Consider the following 19,988-nt stretch of genomic DNA (forward strand, 5'->3'; position numbering starts at 1 on the left):
AACTTAGTCATGATTTGCAGCATTATATAAAACTTAATGTAATCAAACACAACTCCTATTTACTTCAACTGCAATTATAGGTGCAAATCACTCTAGAGCTTTAAATTAGGCACAAAAAGATGAGACACTTTAAAGACAGCCATGAAATTCATTTGCTTAGCCACTCCTAGCAGACGAGAGTCAGAGATAGCATTCCGTTTTCTACCACAACCTTCAACCACCCCAGCCGTGAGATCTTCTTGCAATTCAATGGCTCATTTAGTGTATATATTCTACCTCTGGCCACATATTAAGCAAAGGCCTTAAAAACCATGTTTGTTTTCAGCCTCCTAGCAGGTCTGCTCTGTACAATGCTGGAGGCCAATGAAAAAAAGCAGGTGACTTTGTAATTAAAACCTGCGTCATCATGGTGGATGTGAAAATGGAAAATTCCATAGGCAACCTGAATTCTTCAGTTCTGTTATTTCCAAATCATTGAATTTTCAGCTTTCCAGCCTCAGTATTTTCTTCATAATATATTCTTCCTAAAGCTTTCTTCCATTATTTAGAATACGTCAAACTTTGAAAACCACTTTTGAAACCTACCCCACTGGTTAATGCCTTTATTTCTACCATGCAAGTCTCCAACATTTCAGCCAAAGTAGGTAGTGCTGACTTTAGACTATCATTCTCTATTTCGGTTCACTAGTTGAATCCCAGTCTTTTCCTCACCTCCACATAAGACAGGAAACAATTACAAAGTAAAAAGAAGCAAATGTCTTACTCTTTGTCAGAATTGGTGGGAATGAAGGCTTGCGTTACTTTGAAGCAGTAACAAAGTAAGAGACATTTAATAGCATGTGAAATTTCAGAAATAAATGCACTATGTCATAATTAGAAAAGATAAATTCCAGGGAAATTACAATGTCCGTATGTAATTGGGAGCCTGGATATTCACTCAAACCTCTCATATCGCTGCTGATAAAACAGTCCCCACAACAAACAACATTATTCATTCAAGTCTCACACAGATATATTTTTCCATGACCAAAGCAGCCCATATTCAAAAGCGTAATTTACTTAAAGTGTGGACAAAGGCTCTGTGCTATTGGGCTGGACGTATAAATCTGTCAGCGCTCACACAGTACAGGAGACCCACCTGCACAATCCAAATAGACACATTAATGTGCTTCCGTATGGATATTTGTTCTTAAACTATTACAAAAGTTTAGCTCAACATTTTCCTGTATTAAATTTGCACCATAAACATATTGTGTTATCAGTCGTTTTTATCACATACAATTTATATTAATTGCATTTTTAAAGCAGTGCTAAAGAACAAGTCAAGTAACTATTTACGGCAGTACACAAGCACAGGGTAATGGTTGATCCTGCATCCAGGCCACATATCCACAGTGAGATATGATGATGCTAATTAGTACTAGTTTACTTATGAAAGGTCATGCTACATGCAGAAAAATAATAAAATACCACCATTATTACTATTTAATAGTTATATTATAACTTTATATAACTTATATAACTTATAACTTCATGGAATTGCATTATAACTTCAAAAACATAGCAGGTGAATTGTTAACCTTACTGAAAGCTCTGTATGTGTAATATACACCATAACCCTAAGAAACATCCATATGGGAACACATTCACTAGACCAGTGTTTTTCATAATGGTTGAGAAGTTGGTAGGAATAGCCCAGCAACGGTATCTAATGGTGCAGATTATCTCCTTGCATTTCAAGTAACTGGTTTTTGAATCTGTAGAGTACCTTGACCATACAAATTCTACTTGCATAGCATTTGATTATCACGATATTTGTTACCATTGGTATTTGTATACATACTTCTAAGTTTACACTTCAACACCGTAAGTTTTACAAGGAATGATATAAATGGACTAGTGGGGACTGTTTATAAGAACTATTGGAGGGCCAATATAAAAAACTGAACCACAAACACAAAGAAAATTAAATTATGGCAAATTATAAAGAACAAAATGCAAGTACCACAGAAGAGATTCTTGGCAAGAGAAAAAAAAAGTTTCCTTCAATTTTCACCAATGGCTATTAAATAACTCTATTAAGTAATTTATATTTGTGACACAACATTCATGTTCTGATTACCAGATTCTAATTCAAGACCTTTTTTTTGTTTTTGAAATATGCAAGATTATTTTCCATTCTGCTGTCATTATATCATTCCTTACTATGAATTCTGCAAAGGAAAGCTGATAGAAATATAATGTGAAATACCATGAATTGCTAAAGACCAGATTCTTGTGGGTTTTTTGGTAGTTTGGTTTGATCCCTACTAATAGAAGATGTTTCTTCAGATTTTCACATATTTCAAGTGAATAAACACAGTAGCTGATTAAGATAAGAGGCATTGCAGACCTCACCCTAAAGATTAAAACTGTGGCCAGGCTGAGCTGCCTTCTCACTAGAAACACACACACTACAGTAAAAGATGAGGAAAGCTCAAAAAAATCTTTCATGCCACTATAATCAAAAGCAATCCATTTAAAGAGGAAAAGGAAAGCTTTCTTCTCTGTGTTCGTATTAAAAAACGGGCAGATTATGGATGGGTGGGTAAATAGAAACAAGAATGGCTGTCTGGATTCTTATGATATTTTAACTGGCTCTGCTGGTTACTGCACAATCCCCAGGAGGATGCAGTAAGCCTAGCTGAAAAGAGGGAGAAACAGAAAAAATGCTATCTTCTCCTTGGCTCAGTTTTTGGCAGTGCTGACGATGCTCATTTCCCACTAAATCTCTCGGAATCAGGTGCTCCAAACTCCTGCAAATGGTACGGTGTCCTGCGTAAAGCATGAACGGTGCTGGAAGAAAAAGTCTTTCAGTAACAGTCCTTCCAGGAGAGTTTGTGCATTTGAGTTTTTTGCTGGAGCTCAAGTCAATTCTTCGGTACCAAGTCAGGATTCACATGACATGGGGATTACACAGACAAAAAGCAGAGTACAAAACCCTCTTCCATTTCAAGCATTACTGGGTGAGATCACAGTAATCTGCAGACAAAAACCACAAGCTACAACATATAATTGCTGCCAAGCGTACACAGCAACTCTTCTTTCGTTCTTTAAGCCTTTTCCCTTTCCAAGCACTGAACAGTGATGCTGCAGCACCATGCAAGTTAAATCTTTTTAAAGGCACGGGGCAGAACTTTGGCTTCCTCTGACATAACATTGTTTGGCCAAGACACCAACTTCCAAATAGGTTCTATTTGGACATTTGGGGAGGGATTTTCCAAAGTGCTCAACAGTGATGTATCTCGGCTCCTATTCAAGGGGGCAGTAAAACTTGCTCTGGCTTTGGTGGTACCAAATAAAATCAATGTTATGCAATTCAGTTAAAATGGAGGAACCACTAGACTGTATATAGCTGAATATTTACTGAAGAGTTTCCTTGTATCTTATTCCAAAAGCTGTGCAAAACTATTTCAAGGTTAAAGCAGATCTGACTCTATTTCACCATTCCTAATCATAAAAAAACAAATGGCATGCTTGCTATGAAATTATTTTATTATTTTTTTCAATCATGTTATTAGTAAGAGTTACTTTACTTTCTCGAAAAAAAAAATCTTTTTATTTAGGAAAATTAATTCTTCTTAGAAATGGAATAATATGGTGAAATTGTAAAGTTAACATTGTAATTTTCTCCTTCAAATTCAGAATATTTATTATATCAGAAAACCAATTAAGATGAAAAAGCAAGATAAAAGTTTTGAAAACAATAGCTTTAAAAATTGGACTCTTCTCAGCTACATTTCTGGCATCTGATACATTCCTTTGCTATGATGTGCTATTCAGAAAAAGATTTATGCAGCCAAGCACAAGAAAATAGATGATTTTTTCCTAAGATCTTGAGTTCAGCTATTGATTATATAATTAAATTGCCAGTCACTCAATTCTGATATGCTATAAAAAAAATATAGAACCACTTCAGATACTATTTGGTGAGGGCAGTAGTCAAAAAAGTCAGTGACTACAGGAGCTGCCTAAAAGAGATTATTTGTATCACATTAAATCAATACTCCTGACAACGGGAGGAAGAAAACCACCCAAAACTAAAGACAACTGACTAAGCTAGACATATATTATTTACAGGTAATTTTTAAGTTTAAGATTGAGAAACCACTCATTTGGTATTACCCACACATGAAAAGCATGCGCAGATTTTATTAGAGGGAGTGAGTGTGTATACAGAGAGAGACGGTTGCCTTTTTAATCCTCAGTACTATCTGCTAATTGCCGTGTGCCACCAAAAAGAGGAATTTATTATTATACCAATGCTACTTCTACCATTTTGACTTTCACTGAGACCCTTCTAAGAACGCGGAAGGGTTAAGTGCAACGCATTTGCAACACAGTGAAATAATTACTTAACAGAAGAGTAATTCCCCATACGCGGGGACAGAGAGGGAAGCCCTGACTGGTGGTGCTGTTGCTGTACCTGCCAGTTCCAGTGGCAAGATTGTAGCAGAGGCACACCCAATTCAAAATAACATCAAAATACCATACATCATGAAAACAATATACCGCCAAAATCTGAGGAAAAAAAGCCTACATTTTATAAACTAGTTACATCATAAACTGTAACCAGAGCAGCTGGTGCACACAGCACATTTGATGTACCAGGCTTACACGTGAAGGGAGAGGGCTCATTGTTTTTATAGTTACACTTCCTTTAAACATTCTTACCAGTCAAACAATCTTTTGTTTCTTAAAAACCCCGCAACTTCTAACTCATTGTATGAACGATGCCTTTGTTCAACACCAGCATTTCGCCCTTTTATTTTTCTGTGTATATTACAGATATGATTTCTTGATATACAACTATACTTTAAACCAAAGTTAAAATCCAAGACGAGTTGAACACAATTTGGGCAATTTGTTATTCAAAATATTGGATAGGTGGACACCCATACCCAGCATGAAATCTCTTAGTTATTTTAGATTTCCATATGAAGACACAATATTGGTATTCCTTTGCATGTGCTAACGACTCCGCAGGCAAGGTGATTTCAGCATTCCCTGGACACTTCCAGTTCTTGTGAAGTGCAGCATGATATATGACTAACACACATTGGAACTGGAAAATATTTAGACACAGAATTAGAAGAAAAAACAGTAAGAGATTTAAAATTTAAACCCGCTTATAAGCCTTTCCTGTAAATTCAAGACAATGAGGGGGGAAAAAAACCCAACAAACCACCACACTTCCCCTCAATCCTCGCGCCACAAACCAAAAATCACTGAGGACTGGGACTTGTACAAATGCCTCTGTGATAACTTCAACCATGAGGTCTTTTTCTCCACCTAAATAGCAAGTTCTGATTAAAAAAAAAAAAAAAACAAACTGACTTCAGCTTCATAGTATGGATTTGTCGCTGCACAGCTCTTAATGAGCAGAGCTGTGAGAAGCCAGAGCATGCATCTGAACAAAACAAACTCTGTTCAAGATAGGGAGCTGCAGTTTTCTGCCTGACACCCATTAAGAAGTATATTCACGAGGGGAAAAAAGCTGGAACTGGAAAAACTACAATTGCATTGTATCCTTTCAAAAATTAGGTTAGCTGTGTGACGATCTTTTCATGGATCTACCCTGTGTTCTTCAAGAGCTAACTCTTGCAGATATTTACCCACGAAAAAAGCAGTTGTTTTACAGTGTACTGGAAGACAGTTGGACTACTTTGGGGATATCCCAAAGTGGTTTCAAGAATGGGAACTAACTTTCTGTCACTCTTTAAATAAGCAAAATATTTTCCAACACACTTTCAGTCCACAAGAACTTTAAAAAAAAAAAAACAAACATTATCTGAAAATATGCCATGCTGACACTTCCATAGAATACTAAGTATTTTGCATCTTAATTGATATAGCTGCAGTTTTGGAGTATTAAACAATCTGACTTACCACCGTGGTGGCCTCTCTTGTCAAAAGCAACTATTTGCTACACTGGAATTTGGACAAACCAGTAAATAACACAAAAGTTGTTCAGAAATTACTGAAGGGAAAATTCACAGAATGGGAATTGGTAAGCATGATTGGGGGCTGAAATCTGGAGGACAATTAGCAGAACTGTTTCCAACTAACAAATTCAAAACAGTCAACATACTGCTCAAGCTGCTGTTGTCCCAGACAATAGGGTAAAAATGACAACATGAAAGATGAGGAAAAAAGGAGTACAAGTTCATAGTGGTGCCAAAAAATTCTGACTGGAGTTGGGTTTAGAGCAGAAAGTGGTTAGATTCTTCAAGAGAAGCCCAATAAAATGAATTAGTGTGAATGATACCTGGAGGCCGGAGTACATAAGCAGAACTCTAACTATGAATTATGCACTTAATTTTCCTGTACTGCAGCAAGAGTTAGAGCTTAGTCTGTCATTTACAGGAACTGAGCAGACCAGCGAGCACTGAATCCAGACAAAACAAGAGGTACTTCTGGAAGCTCTGTCTTCCCTTGATATGAGTGCCTATATTATTGTATTTTGGACAGGAAAGGTAGTTTTGGTTCAATGTATCGTCATAACTTCAGTACTTCACAGCACTTCTCTCATGTAATTTATCATTATTACACTAATATTTTAGTGAATTATTTAGGTGAATTATTTAATCAGAGGTATTTCTATACACAATCTTAACAAGGAATGTAGTTTTCTGGGCAGGTTTTCTTATTTCTTAGTACCTTAGTAAATAGTGTCTTGTAAAATAAAAGTCATACATATATTTCTACATTTTAGTATTGTCCGTACATAATATGTGGGGTAGGTATATCTGTCTCAGACATCTCTGTGCTGTGGTTGTAATAAAAATGCAAATTTTAACATTTCAGTTGTCAGACAGTGATAACTGAAGCCTTGATCTAGTGAACACTGAACATTACATGTTACACCTTATGCAAATCGCTTAAGCAATCCCATTAAGTAAGCAAATCCAATATTCTAGCAAAACAGTCACGGACATAACAATATGCATCCAAAATCTGCAAGATTAGCCCTTTTTATTAATTTACAGGGGCTGACTTTACAGTGGTAATCACTCACTTTTAAAAGGTCCACTGGTACGTGAAATCAACCATTTTAAATACTCTGTATTAATTCTAATACTTACTAAAATGCATGTCACATGATTGTTAGACTTATATGTAAGGAACTTTTATCTGGTATACTCTTCTATTTCTAGTTAAGACCTCTGCTTCATGATGCAACGTTTCTCACATTACTAATCCACAAGAGAAAAAAAGTGGCATTTGCAAAGACTTCAGGCTTGGCTTTTAATGAGACAGAAGCTCATTTTGTTCTGAAATATTCATTCACTTTATTGAGAGCAAATGACAAATACCGTAAAGAATTAATTTCTTTACATAATAGCCTTTATCAGAGGCAGCCAATTGGCCACAAGTAATTTTGGGGTTAATGTTGGATATACCACTGAGCTAGATACTTTTATTGTCCATTGTCCATTAGACAATATAGACAAACTGACAAATTGTCATTTGGCTATGTTTTTAACAGTGAACAGGAAAAGTGAGGCAAAAATAAATTACAAACATATTCTAAAACCTACAGTTCATAAAGACAGGACCTTCAGTGAAAGGTATATTCTTTAGAGAAAGGTACACTATTTAGCCTGTCATCTAATAAAGGAGTGCAGACACCCTGTAAGATGAGGTCCTAGGAAACTTTGAATTTCTGTGATGTTTTGCAATATTCCATTTGAGTTTGGCTACAGGTGCATATCAGAGGAAGGCGGGGGGGTGTGGAAAAAATCACTGTGCTTTTAAGGCAATATTGTTATGGTTAATGAATGCAATGAAGTCCAAACACTTTAGGGAAAAGCATTATCAACACCATCAAAAAATTATAGTTAAAAAAGTAAACAGAGGTAATGAGAGGCAGCTTCCTGTGAAATTCATTCCAGTAGTGATTTACTTTTACATTAATGAACTGTCAACTAAGGGAAATACAAGAAAGCCAACTAATAACTTTTTCTCTGCAAGATTTATACGAACAGAAATTCTAAACACATGCCTCAAGCCAGCAGAAATTTAGATATTAAACAGAACATAAAGGATTGCTTTTGATTTGTTTTGCTTAAGCTACATTACAATACAAAAGAAGACTGACAGAGAAAGCAGTAAGAATAAAAATACTTTGGAGCTATTCATTAAATATCCAGATTCCTTCTGACTAATCTCTCAATTACACATGATGTATCTATGCCTATGTAAGGAAAGGGACTGCCAGACTGAATAATTTTTTCAAACTTTTTAGGTTTTCCGAGTTTTTCCATAACTTTCAGAAACATGAATTTCTGTGCCTGAGTCAGGGACAGCACTCTCAGTCACACCTACCCTGCAATACGTCTACTCAGCAATATATGCACATCTGTTCTCACCCTGAGGATACCACAGGAGAAGTTTCACAAAGTGCCAGTAATCATGTTATAAAGTCATCCCCTGCCTCCCTGCCGTATGTGAGGATTGTGCTGATTGAGTGGGTTAACATCTTGGTTCTGGCTGTGCACATGGTAAAAGAGAGAGGAAGATAAGGGAACGTGCTGACAACCATTTCATCATTCGCTCAGCGATAGGATCTTTGGCCCTTGTCTGGGGCAGGCAGTTTCAGATCTGTGGTGAAAAAACGCACTTCCTGACTTGGGCCGTTCAAGATAAAACCCAAACCATTTTCACAGACAGCAATGTGACTAACGCTTGCTGCTAGCGCAGGTGGCATAAGCCATACTTCCCACCATACTCCCGTCCCACCTCTTATTAGGATCCTGAGCCCGCAGGGTCACTCTGAAAGTCTCCCATAAACAAGGGGGGGACTTTAATCCCTCCTTTAGCTACACAGGCCCAGTTAAGGAGCGTGATGGACAGACATGATCCTATATTGGAGACCATTATCAGCCATGTGGGTGAAGGACCTGCTTTCAGTTTTATTCTTTTTTCTCACCTCTTTTTCTTGAGGAGTTAAAAACAGAACAAATTTTTGCTTTGAATCACCACTTAAAAAAAAACGAAATTACAGTTTCAGGGACTGTAAAAGAATTGAAACTTACTCTTTGGTGAGCTTCTGGGGATTGATTAAATCTTTTTGAAGACATGGAAACATGACTACAGACACCAATACACTTTACTGATGGATGAACGAAAGGACAAATGCTCACTCTGGCATTACCTACAGTCATAGTAGTTGTGTGGTAACAGCAGTATAGGGCATAATGCAGAAACAGCGCAATAAGAATTGCAGATGTACTCATGGCTTTATTAAAATAAGTATTTTCCACATCCTGAATAAAACTATATATGGTTGCATGGTAGTCAAAATTTAAACACAGTTATCGACTCTTATGCAATTATGTACCTATTGATGACAGAAGAAGGTAAAAAAAAAACACTGTTATGAGGATGTTGCAATCTCCTCAAAATGTGCAAGAGTCCAAAACCCTGGAAGTCCAGTACTGACAAGACACTTGAAAACTGGATTGGAAAGTAATTATGCAAACTGTAATCTGCTTTTAAGGTCACTGAAAAAACTCCAGTTCTGCTCTGGAGTTACCATAGAGAGCACAGTCAAAACCAAAAGATAGTATAATATTGAAACATTAGACATTTTGCTATGAGAGCAGAAATGCCAAAAAGCAAGGGGAGACTAAATGGAACACTTTTTGTGAGGTTACACATGCCTGAAGCTACCGATTTTTACCTTCCATACTGAGCTGCTGCTTCCTTATGTCAGTTAAAAATGAGGCCATTGCAACAGGACAAACACCACAGCAAAAGCACTGTCATATTCTGAAAAGTGCAATTTCCAATGGACCTGCTCATCTCCCAGATTTTGAGCCAAAGTAGATTCTACAGGGCAAAGATTAAGGAAGCACTATAGAAATGAAGGAAATCTGGAAATCATCTAACGTGTTTCTCAGCCCTATGGAAAGAGGACTATAGATTTAAACCATTTCTGGCAGATATTACTATAGATTCCCAAGGATTGAGATTCTGCAGTCTACCTTGGCAATCTATTCCGCTGCTATCTATACCTTTCAATGAGATGTCCTCCCCTCGTTTATCTTGCTGTAATTTAAGCCCATTCTTTTTGCCCTTTCAGCTGCCCGGAAAGATCAGTCTATCCCTTCACACTGCAGCTATCTCTTTAAATATTCTCAATTCTTATGCATTCCCCTTTCTGCCTACTCTAGACCAAAAAAAATCTTAGTTCCTTCTGTCTGCCCCCATTAGTTATGTTTTCCTGAACTCTCTTCGCTCTCTTTGTTCTCTTTTGGGCTCTCTGAAACCACTAAAACATACATACAAACGGAAAGCCGGGAATGTCTAAATCTCAGATAAAAGCAGATTTAACTGATTGTGTTTAAAACATCACCATTCTACCATCTCATTTTCTATACAATCCTTTCACTGGAAGATAGGCAAGCTGTTTACCAGGGAGGCAAGATATACACTCATCATTACAGGCAGGGAAACTGAGGCACAGCTAAATGACTTTCTCAAGGCCAATAGGGATGTCTACCCCAGACAGGAATAGAAACCGGCCAACTTCTCCTCATGTCACAACACATGATCTGAAGCCTGTATGCCAAAACAGTTATGGCTGCTGAGATTTTAACTAAAGAACATGTTACATTTTTTTAATTTATTTTTCATAATTTCTTTCTGTCTTCCTGTCTTAAGCGTCAGAGTGTATCCATTGATTCCTCTGAGGTATCAGACCAATATTTTGGGATTACACTCCACTGCTGCACCTGCTTGTCAGTACCTTACTGATCAATTTGTGGCTAAACAGTCGTTTCACAGACCATGCCACTCATGTTCTAAGTGTTCTACTCTGTAATCCTTCTCCTAAGCTTTCTTTCTGAAAGCAGGCCAACTCCTGTAGTTCTTCTCCAGCTAAACTATAAAATTATTATTTTTTCATTTTTTCCATGTCACAGCATGACTGATATTTTTATCCTTCTGAATAGCCACTTAAATAATCCGTAAAACCTGTACCTGATGATCTTAATCCCTCGCTTTTATGTAACCTCCTCTAGGCAAAGCTTAATAAGCCCCAACAGCTTTCTAAGCTTACAGTTCACTAGTGAAGCTGGATGAATGTCAGGTTTTATGGTATTTCTCCTATAACTTCAGTAAAGCTTAAACTGCCAGAGAGATTATGGATACCATATGAATTCACAGCCAAAGTGACCAATACCTTTTAAGAACACAAAAAATGCAGGAGCAGTAGTGTTTCCCACCTTGCCTGCCTTCCTCTAGTAAAAAGAGCAAATGAAAAGTCTCCATTTTGCAGAATAACCTATGCTTTTACACCAACATAAAAAGAAACATGAACCCTGAGGGTCTACAGGCAAGTACTGCTGAATGACAGGTTGCTGTAAAGGTAAAAGTCTTATTTTCATTTCAGTCAAGTATTAACAGCAGACTATCTATGATCTCTTTCACTCTTGAACAGCAAACATTTGTCTATTGAACCTGGGTGTTTACTCTGTACTTTATTTATCTACTCATCATTCAGGCAGACAGGGAAAGGTCTTTTCCATTTATTGAAATTTTTGAAGTTTTCAAATCTTTTCCAGTTGAAGCAAGAAAGGAAAAGCCCCCAGGGGCATGCACTTGAGATGTAAAAGACTCAGGTTCAGGTCTCTGCTCTGATTTCCATCAGAGACCTGGTTCTGAGTCTCCTACATGCCGAACCAGTGCCTGAGAAAGGAGCACAGACAGTAACTGTAACAGAGGAGACCGAATCACCTAGATCACTTCGTGTGCTTTTACCAATCCAATGGCACCAACAACTTTATTGCTGAAGTAGTTAGCCAAGGGCATATAGGGTTTTGTAGAAGTGTATCTCGGAGTTTGGCATAGGGCTTTTGACCCACCTACTTGTTCAGTACCAGCACAGGTAGCAACGCTATGCTGGGATTAACTGAGTGCACAGGTGAGTTTGTTGCTGTCTTTCTCCATCATGGTATACTAGCTAGGACCTTCTGGCTCATGGGACTTAGTCTTGCTCTGTCACCTGCACTTTCAATAACTAAACTTTTTTCAAGAGGAATTAGCAAAGACTAATGGTCTTTGGGTCTTAATATTTTAGTCACCAGATAACAACCCAGAGTAGCTGTAAATTATAGCAGTTTTTCCCAATTTACTTTATGCTGAGATTGGCAGCTGCATGGCCCAGGGTCACATATGGCTCAGGAATACAGGGACACAAAAGCCATCAGCCAATGTGAGAGCTGGGTCCTAAGTACCTTTCTGGCTACACAATTTAATGGAAATGGAAAACAACTATTAAAGTGACATGAAGTTGGAAACTGCTACTGCACAGCTACTGCGTTGTTTTTTCTCTAAATAAAAAGTGCAGGTTTAAAAAAAAAAAAAAAAAACAAAAAAACAACAACCGAACCCAAAACAACTGCACTTTTTATTTAAAGAAAAAGCAATATCAAAGAAGCTAGAAACTCTTTCTATATATAACCCATCCTTTTTCCAATGGCAAGTCTGTAACAGCAAAACTACCCATCTGATATGGAATTAGCTGAGCACTACCGGCTGCTCCAAAATTTTCATATGCTCCAGAATAAACTCCAGAGGGTTTCTTTTTTCCAGTAAAGCAGACGGAGCTCCTAAAATATTTTGCACTCTAGTGGTTAGGAAAAAACATTTAGTAAATGAAATCTCTCATTCATATGTTTAAAGAAAACAGTCAGAATGTGTTACATGAGTCTGTACTCGAGTGTCACTACAGACCAAGATAATGTTAAGTTTAAACTGACTGTTCTTTACAGTGTATGATTATCTTATGTACACATAGCTTGCTGAAGAATGTTTCTATTATTTTAATGATACAAATGTTTAAAAATAATAAGCGTGCTACAGTTATTTTACAGCTTTGAACTGGGGTGAAGGGTTACTGAATACATGATCTACAGGCACAAACAGTACTATGGAAAAGGGAAGAACTAACATGATTACTCACAGTATGCCAACAACCAGAGGAAATTCAAAGGAGAGGTAGGTCTTAACAAGGTAAAGACAAAGGGAGGGCAAAATGAAAGAATTCAAAGAACAAAGTCAAAGAAAAAAAAAATGGTAACAATTAATAACAGCAAAATGATAAAAAAACAACAAAAAGAAAATTCAGCGGTAGCAGAAAATATGACCCAACCTATCAAATCACAATTAATAACTATAACACATCATTTTCATCAAAACATTATATTGTACATAATTCAGTCATACGTAAGCATAGCCCTCAGTCATGAAAACTTTGTCTCCCAGACCATTTATTTAAGCGAGAAGATAATTTGCTGACATACCTCCTTGCTGCATGCATATAATATATGTGGTAAACAAGCAGAGACAGTGCTGCAGCTTCCATTTCCAGTGATAGCACCACATTTCACTTACATGAGACATCCTGTGGGGAAAAAAAAAAGCGAGGAAGAATTCAGGGAGCTTTACAACAAGCCAAGAAAACGAGAAAATACTGTTGTTAGTCAAACTAGTAACTAGCAGTAAATAAAGCAGCACATGAAAATTCCGGATGGCCCTAGTGTTGCTTAAACAGAGACAGAAGTCTCTATGCTTGCTAAAAAGGGTCAGAAATTATGTTGTCTGGTTCTTACGAGACAACAAAACAGAAGACTGGCCAGCACCAGGCTTCTAAGCAGACAGGTGTGGGTGGTGTCTCAGCAAAAGAAACAAGCAGCCCATATGGTGACAGTCTGAAAGAGTTAAGGCGCAGAGGGTTTTTTTGGAAATTACAAAGTTTTACTTTACCTAGTTACATAATTTACATATACAAATACATTTATGCTGTTTAAATATATGTAATACATACATATTTGTTATTAACTATATAAAGATGGTGGGTGAGAATTTGTCTTTGCCCTTAACCAGCCTTTCCATATTTTTCAATGCTAATATTTTGATAGCTATGACATTTTCCGCTGGGAACTTTAATGAAAATCATGACAATTTCCTTGCCAAAATCTAGGGGCTCATCTGTGCTGCCAGTACAGTCAGGGGCATCTTTATTATTTAATAAAACAAATGCAATTATATAAAAATCTTTATCAGTTATAGCTTGAAGTTAAAGTTTCCTTTGCGTTGAAGCATACAGGACATTTAATGGCTAAACCAAAATGTTTCCTCCATAGTGGCCAGGAGAGGAAGCAAGAAAGACTGTTAACAAACTTGATCAGACTTGTAACCATGCATCCCAAATGAATGGTGCTTCATTACATTCCCATCTCAGTTTATTCAACAAATCAGCAACACGCAAAAGCAAGCAACAAGTAATGAAACACAACACGCATTATTTTGACCAACTCCTTCCCCTCTTATTTGGCGATAACTGGCTTTTGTTCAGTAAGATATTATCTAGTTATACTGGGAGAAAACCTCTAACAGAATCCCCAAAATATTCCACAAGTCTTTTCCCAGCAACAGTATGTGAAGAAAAACCACAAATGCATAGTCATGAAGAAACACTGGTGAACACAAATGTCGAGGTTAGTGCATATTAAATACAGAAGAAAGGAAGGTATTTGGAATAGCCACCAGTATGATTTATGAGGACAGAAATGTGAAAGAGGTAAGTGAAAAAGAACAGAGTTCATACTCAGTGGCAAGAAAAATTAATTTTCTTAAACTTGGGAAAATAGTCTTCCTTCTGCTCCACAGACATTGCTGTGAATGGGCCAGTGAAACCTGGGGGCAAGCGTAAATCCTTTCCTAGTATCGGCTTCTGTTTCCTCCCAAAGGGGAGTTCTGTAATGTAGACAAGCCAAGCTTAAATGCAGCAAGATAAACCATTGTAAAGGAACAACTAATGTTTCAGTTTTAAAAGTAGCAGTTCATCAAACCACTCCTGTGGGCCAGACGCCAATGGGCCCAGGTAAATGGCACTTCAACAGACTGCTGCAATCAGTTAGGTTTCCCTACATAGCACAAGTATCCGATTACAAAAGAAGTCCAGTTCTTTATGGGTAGTTGTATCAAATTAGGAATTTGAAGGCGATTTATTTTTCTGAGATATTGTAAAGTCAAACTTAACAAGTGTTGAAGACAAGCACAGAAAACACTGGGCTCTGAAATACAAGAATCTCTTTGATGAAGCCAGACACACAAAATAACCAGATTATCAAACAATAGAATTATTGTCCTTCAACTTAATGACCCAAAAATCCCTATTAAAATCTCAGACATCAGAATGCTGATGTTTGGGAGCAGTTACTGTTTGATGTATATAATTCATAAGTCCACAATACCCTTAATATGACTTTAGAAAATTGACTTGGAACAGAAGTCCATTTAAGACATGAAAACAGTTATATGCACATAAAAACACATATAGCATGCGTATATACTCACAGAGTGGGAAAATGGAAATGCTGAGGATAACAGCATGACATACCAGAGACACAGAAGTATATTGCTGTTTATACAGAAGAAACAAACTGCTGCATAATCTACCAATGCAAACCTGTAGAAGTGGTTGCATTACTGGCTTTTTGTTTGTTGGTTTGTTTTAAGCAAGCACAGGTAAAGTTATCAGACGAGGAAACAGTTGCAAACAATTATTTATTAATTCAGAAGAAATCGCTTTTGGTTTTCATCGCATTGATACATTTTTTGTGTGTTACAGCAACCATCAATTTTGATGTCTCTGAATTCAGCTGAAGTTTTTTCTCATTGAATAGCTGGAGAAACCAAGACACAACTTGTGAGATACTCATGGAAAAATAACATGACAGGTTTCTACTGCCTCGATTGAAGTGAATCTACCCAGTCACATTGCCTTTAGTGCCTTTCTTAAAGAATCTGAGATTCTGCATTAGCCTGAGAGCTATTTAATTTGGCCAGTTTCTATTTGTTAATGTTTACTTGCATTGCAGTAAAGTTTACAAGCCAGTACTCCACCATGTTAGTTTACAGTCTGTTTCTTCATCCTCACTCTTGTAAAAAGCACAAGTCAAGAAAGATTTCAAGAACATGGATAATCAACAACAGCGCAGAGCATAAGTAAGTGCAAACAACAAGGCAGAAAGGAGTAGCTATAAAGACTTTTCCCCAGAGAAAAAGGCTAGGTAATTATACAATTGCTGTAAAAAAAATATAAAATTCTCCACCAAAATAAACAAACAAATATGTAAAAAATAGCAAACCTGTCTCCTTTGCTTACATTCTCTACTGCTGAAGGACAAAACAATTTTCTTTACACTGCCTCATCTCAGTTGACAAGAAAGGTTTATCGAATTCAAACGAGGCCATAGAAAAAGCACACCACAAAACCACACCACAAATGCAGGCACCATAAGTCAGGTCTGTTTCTTTTAGAGAGGACTTTTGAAGATCTATGTTACAAAGCATAACCTCTAGCTGAGTGCTATAAATGAGTGAGGAAATCAGTTATTTACATGTTCTTGAGATCTTGCATAGACAGAAAGCCAAAAATTCAGAAGACTGACTGTTCACAGCCTTACACTGTGACGTGTGTAACGCCCCTGTTCACACAAGAAGTTGTCAGGGATGGAAGTCAGCTAACACATTGCCAACAAAAAGGCTTCTTCCATAACAAAATCCATCCCTGATGTTATTATAATGTGAGATCCCAATTGGCAGACAATTACGCAAAGGAGCCAGAGCAACTGGTAAATACTTGCCAGGCATCAAAAAAAATTGAACTTAGTTGCAGATATTATTCACCTGTTAATACTCACTATGTTTATATTTATTTTAAGGTTCATTTTCTTGATTACTAATGTTAATTAACATCTCGAACTGAATCCAAACAGCATATGAATAATTCAACAGAAAAAAAAACCAAACAAAACAAAACACAAACAGTTCTGGGTTAGTTTATAGCTTATCAAGGGACTATATGGTCCCCTGCCACAACAGCACTGACTTGATGGCCCAAGAGACACTTTTGGTCTTGTGTTCCTGTTTTAAATTGTATTAAAAGGATGTATTCTGTCATTTAATATTCATCAGTAGCACAGAGAATGGATATCAGCAGAGTAATTTACTAAAACACACCAAGAGTTTAAGTAAGTAAGCAGTCCATAACAAAGATCTCAGAACACAGATGGATTATTTCAGTCTTTAACCCTGGATACATTAAAATTGCTCAACACTGTTCATAGTGGGTTTTCTTCTATATTCTGTTTCAATTTAAATGAAAAAGCCCTATTCTGTTCCCAGCTGGCAACACACTAGCAGCTCTGAACAAATCATTGTAGATTGTCAAACACAAATCCAAACCAACATTTTACCAAATATATTTGAGGACTGCTCCTATAGTAGAAGTACCTCTATTACAGTTGCATATAGTCTCACAACAGCAATCCCTCTTAATGCCGTTTTTAAAAATAATAATAAAAACAGCAGAAAAATCAGAAAGTGACCTTCTATGGAGTCTGATAGAAGAACTACTGATTTTTCTATGGACTTGCATTATATCATTGTAGACACTGTGTGACATGACCAGCTATGCACTCTAGCTACCAATTCAATAAAGCCCAGTCCACAGCTACTTTCATTTCCTATAACATAGGGAGACAATGACCTTATTCACAATTCATTCCAGAAGAGCAAAATAGACATGTAATTTATCTAAACCATAAATGGATGGTAACTTGACATAGTTCAAGATGAAATTAGTGGGAGTCTTGCTACATCTAACTACTAAACCTTTTACTCTACATGCCAGCAGCCAGCTAGCACAATATCATCACCTTTTAAGGAGTATGCAGCTCTGCAAGAAAGTATTCTCAAAACGTGAATAATCCTGGAGCATTTCATTTGTATATTGTATGATCTCAAAACATGCACTACACATTTGAATACACCATCTTCCTTGTTCAAAGCTTCGGCAAAGTTCCCTGGAGTAGGATGTGAATTCTGCCTCAGGCAGACTGGCATGACTTTCTCCAGTCTTTGACATGTCTAAAGCTATTAAGGAAAAATGTTGCTGACACTTTAAAATTAAAGGAAAGATAACATCAATTTCACAATTTCTTTTTTTCATATAGATTGTAAACAAAAAGATTTTAAGCTTAATCACTCTGAAGTGGAACTACAACAGGAGAAAAGTGATTACAACTCACAGTTTGGTTCCTGCAGGCTAAGAGAGGAGTCGATTTTTTCTTTGAAACCCTTTAAACTGTAGTGCACAAATGTCTTGAAAGATGAATTACACAACACCACTTAAAACTTTCATTTTGTTAAGCCCTACTAGTTCCTAATTATTCTTACAGTCAATCTTGAAAACACCCTCACACTCATCGAAAGAGATGGAAAAAATAAGACACTACCTTTCAATTTAAAGAGTGCCAGCTGTATCAGATCCGCCTTGGTCCCTTGGCTTCCCTTTCAAAATGAACTTTTCCCAGTTGCAGGCAACCGCAACCAGAGTTTGCAACTCCGTAGTGCTGCAGCACTAGGTCTTTCAGAACTTCTCATTTCTGCCTTAACTTCCCCCGTGCGCTGTTAGCAAACCCTACCCTTTTTGCCCTTGCACTGATTCCTTCTCTTATCTCCAGCCGCAGGTCCCCCCTCTCACCTGGCTGCGAACGCACCGCCGAAACGCCAAATCCCCAACTGTGGCGCCTTGCCTTACCTTCGGCGAGAGCCTGTCAGTAAGGGCAAACCATATCGGGGAAGGAGTCCAGAGGCCACGGCGGTGGCCCGCCCGGGGCCAGGCGGGGTGAGGACAGGACAGAGTGCCACCGACCCGCCCGCGGCGCCCACGCCCGCCCCTCGCCCCCCGACGGCGGCGGATCCCCGCGCTGCCTCCGCTCCGCCGTGCGCTGCAGGGAGGAGCGGTGGGGCTGGGAAGGTTTTATGGAGCCCGCCCGGCCCTCCCTCTCCCTTTTTTTTCCCGACTTGTGCTGGCACCGCACCTGGAGAGCTGGGAACGGCGCCTGTGCTGGACGGGGCCCCTCGACGTGAGCGACCACGGCCCCGAGCCGAGAGGCCGGGCCGGGCGGGCGCCGGGACACCGGCGTTCGCAGCGAGCGGGGCTGAGGGTTTCGCTACTTGCCTCCGAGCACGGGGAAACTCACGAGAGCAGCCCCAGGGACGGGATTAGAGTGCTCTGAGAGAGGCAGTGGCCGCCCGAGACCCTGCAGGGCAGCCGCCGGCGGACCCGGAGCCCGGACGGGGCAGAGCCCTGCCCTCTGAGCTCCCGATGTGAAACTCCCTCGTTTCCCCATTCCTTCAGCCCTACCTATCTACACGGCTCAAACCTGACATTACTCATCACCTACTACGGTACGGGGTGGGGGGGCGGTTGGCGGGAAAGCCCTTCCTATCTGGCCCTGGTTTCCTGCCCCACGAAGCAAACCCGCAGCCCAGAGTCCGGAGAAGAGACTTACATGGTGACATTACGGGGCGGCTCTCCTCCGAGTCTCAGCAACCATCCTCCTCCTCCTCCCCCGCCGCCGCTCGCTCTGCCTCTGGCCCTCTCCCTCGCGGGCTCCTCGCAAAGGTCATCGCTGCTCGCCCACCTCTCGTCCACGCCCGCCCCCGCACACGCCGCCCGCGGCGGCCGGGACCGCGCCGGTCCGCTCCTCCTCCGCCGCCGATGCCCGCCCCGCGCCGGGACCTGCCTTTCTCTCTCTCTCTCGGCACGGAGTCGGGGAAACTTCGGTGTCGAGCGAAGCCGCCCCCGCAGAGGGCAGGGCCCGCCGGTCCCCGAGCCGGGGGCTCAGGTGGCGGCTCCGGCGCGGCCCCGCGGGCTGGCCCGGCCCCAGCCGCCCACCGCGGGGGGGCAGGACAGGGCCCGTCGGGCTGCCGCCACCGTGGGGCCCGGCGTTCTCCTCCCGCTCCACGGGACCGGCGTGCCGCTCTGGGGAGAGGGGTGTCTACCGGGGCAACACCCACAGCCCCCGACAGCGACCCTCGGGAGGGGCGCTCCTCGGGCCACGCCAGACGCCATCTCTTACTCA

At 39.5% G+C, this 19,988-nt stretch overlaps 1 protein-coding gene across 7 annotated transcripts in view; it reads right to left on the reverse strand.

The window, feature by feature from the left end:
- Positions 1-19,656, reverse strand: part of ADGRG6 (adhesion G protein-coupled receptor G6) — a 114,550-nt gene extending 94,894 nt beyond the window's left edge. The window contains exons 1-2 of one of the 7 annotated variants that reach the window (XM_054197071.1): positions 19,416-19,656; positions 13,350-13,450 (exon numbers count right to left, since the gene is read on the reverse strand). In XM_054197071.1, coding sequence (XP_054053046.1) covers positions 13,350-13,450; positions 19,416-19,417 — 103 coding nt within the window. In that variant the 5' untranslated portion in view covers positions 19,418-19,656. The other 6 variants (XM_054197065.1, XM_054197070.1, XM_054197066.1 and 3 more) reach the window with 6 other exon arrangements.
- Between the last annotated feature and the right edge of the window lie 332 nt (positions 19,657-19,988).

Source organism: Rissa tridactyla, chromosome 3 (genome assembly GCF_028500815.1).
Source record: "Rissa tridactyla isolate bRisTri1 chromosome 3, bRisTri1.patW.cur.20221130, whole genome shotgun sequence".
Taxonomy (NCBI): domain Eukaryota; kingdom Metazoa; phylum Chordata; class Aves; order Charadriiformes; family Laridae; genus Rissa; species Rissa tridactyla.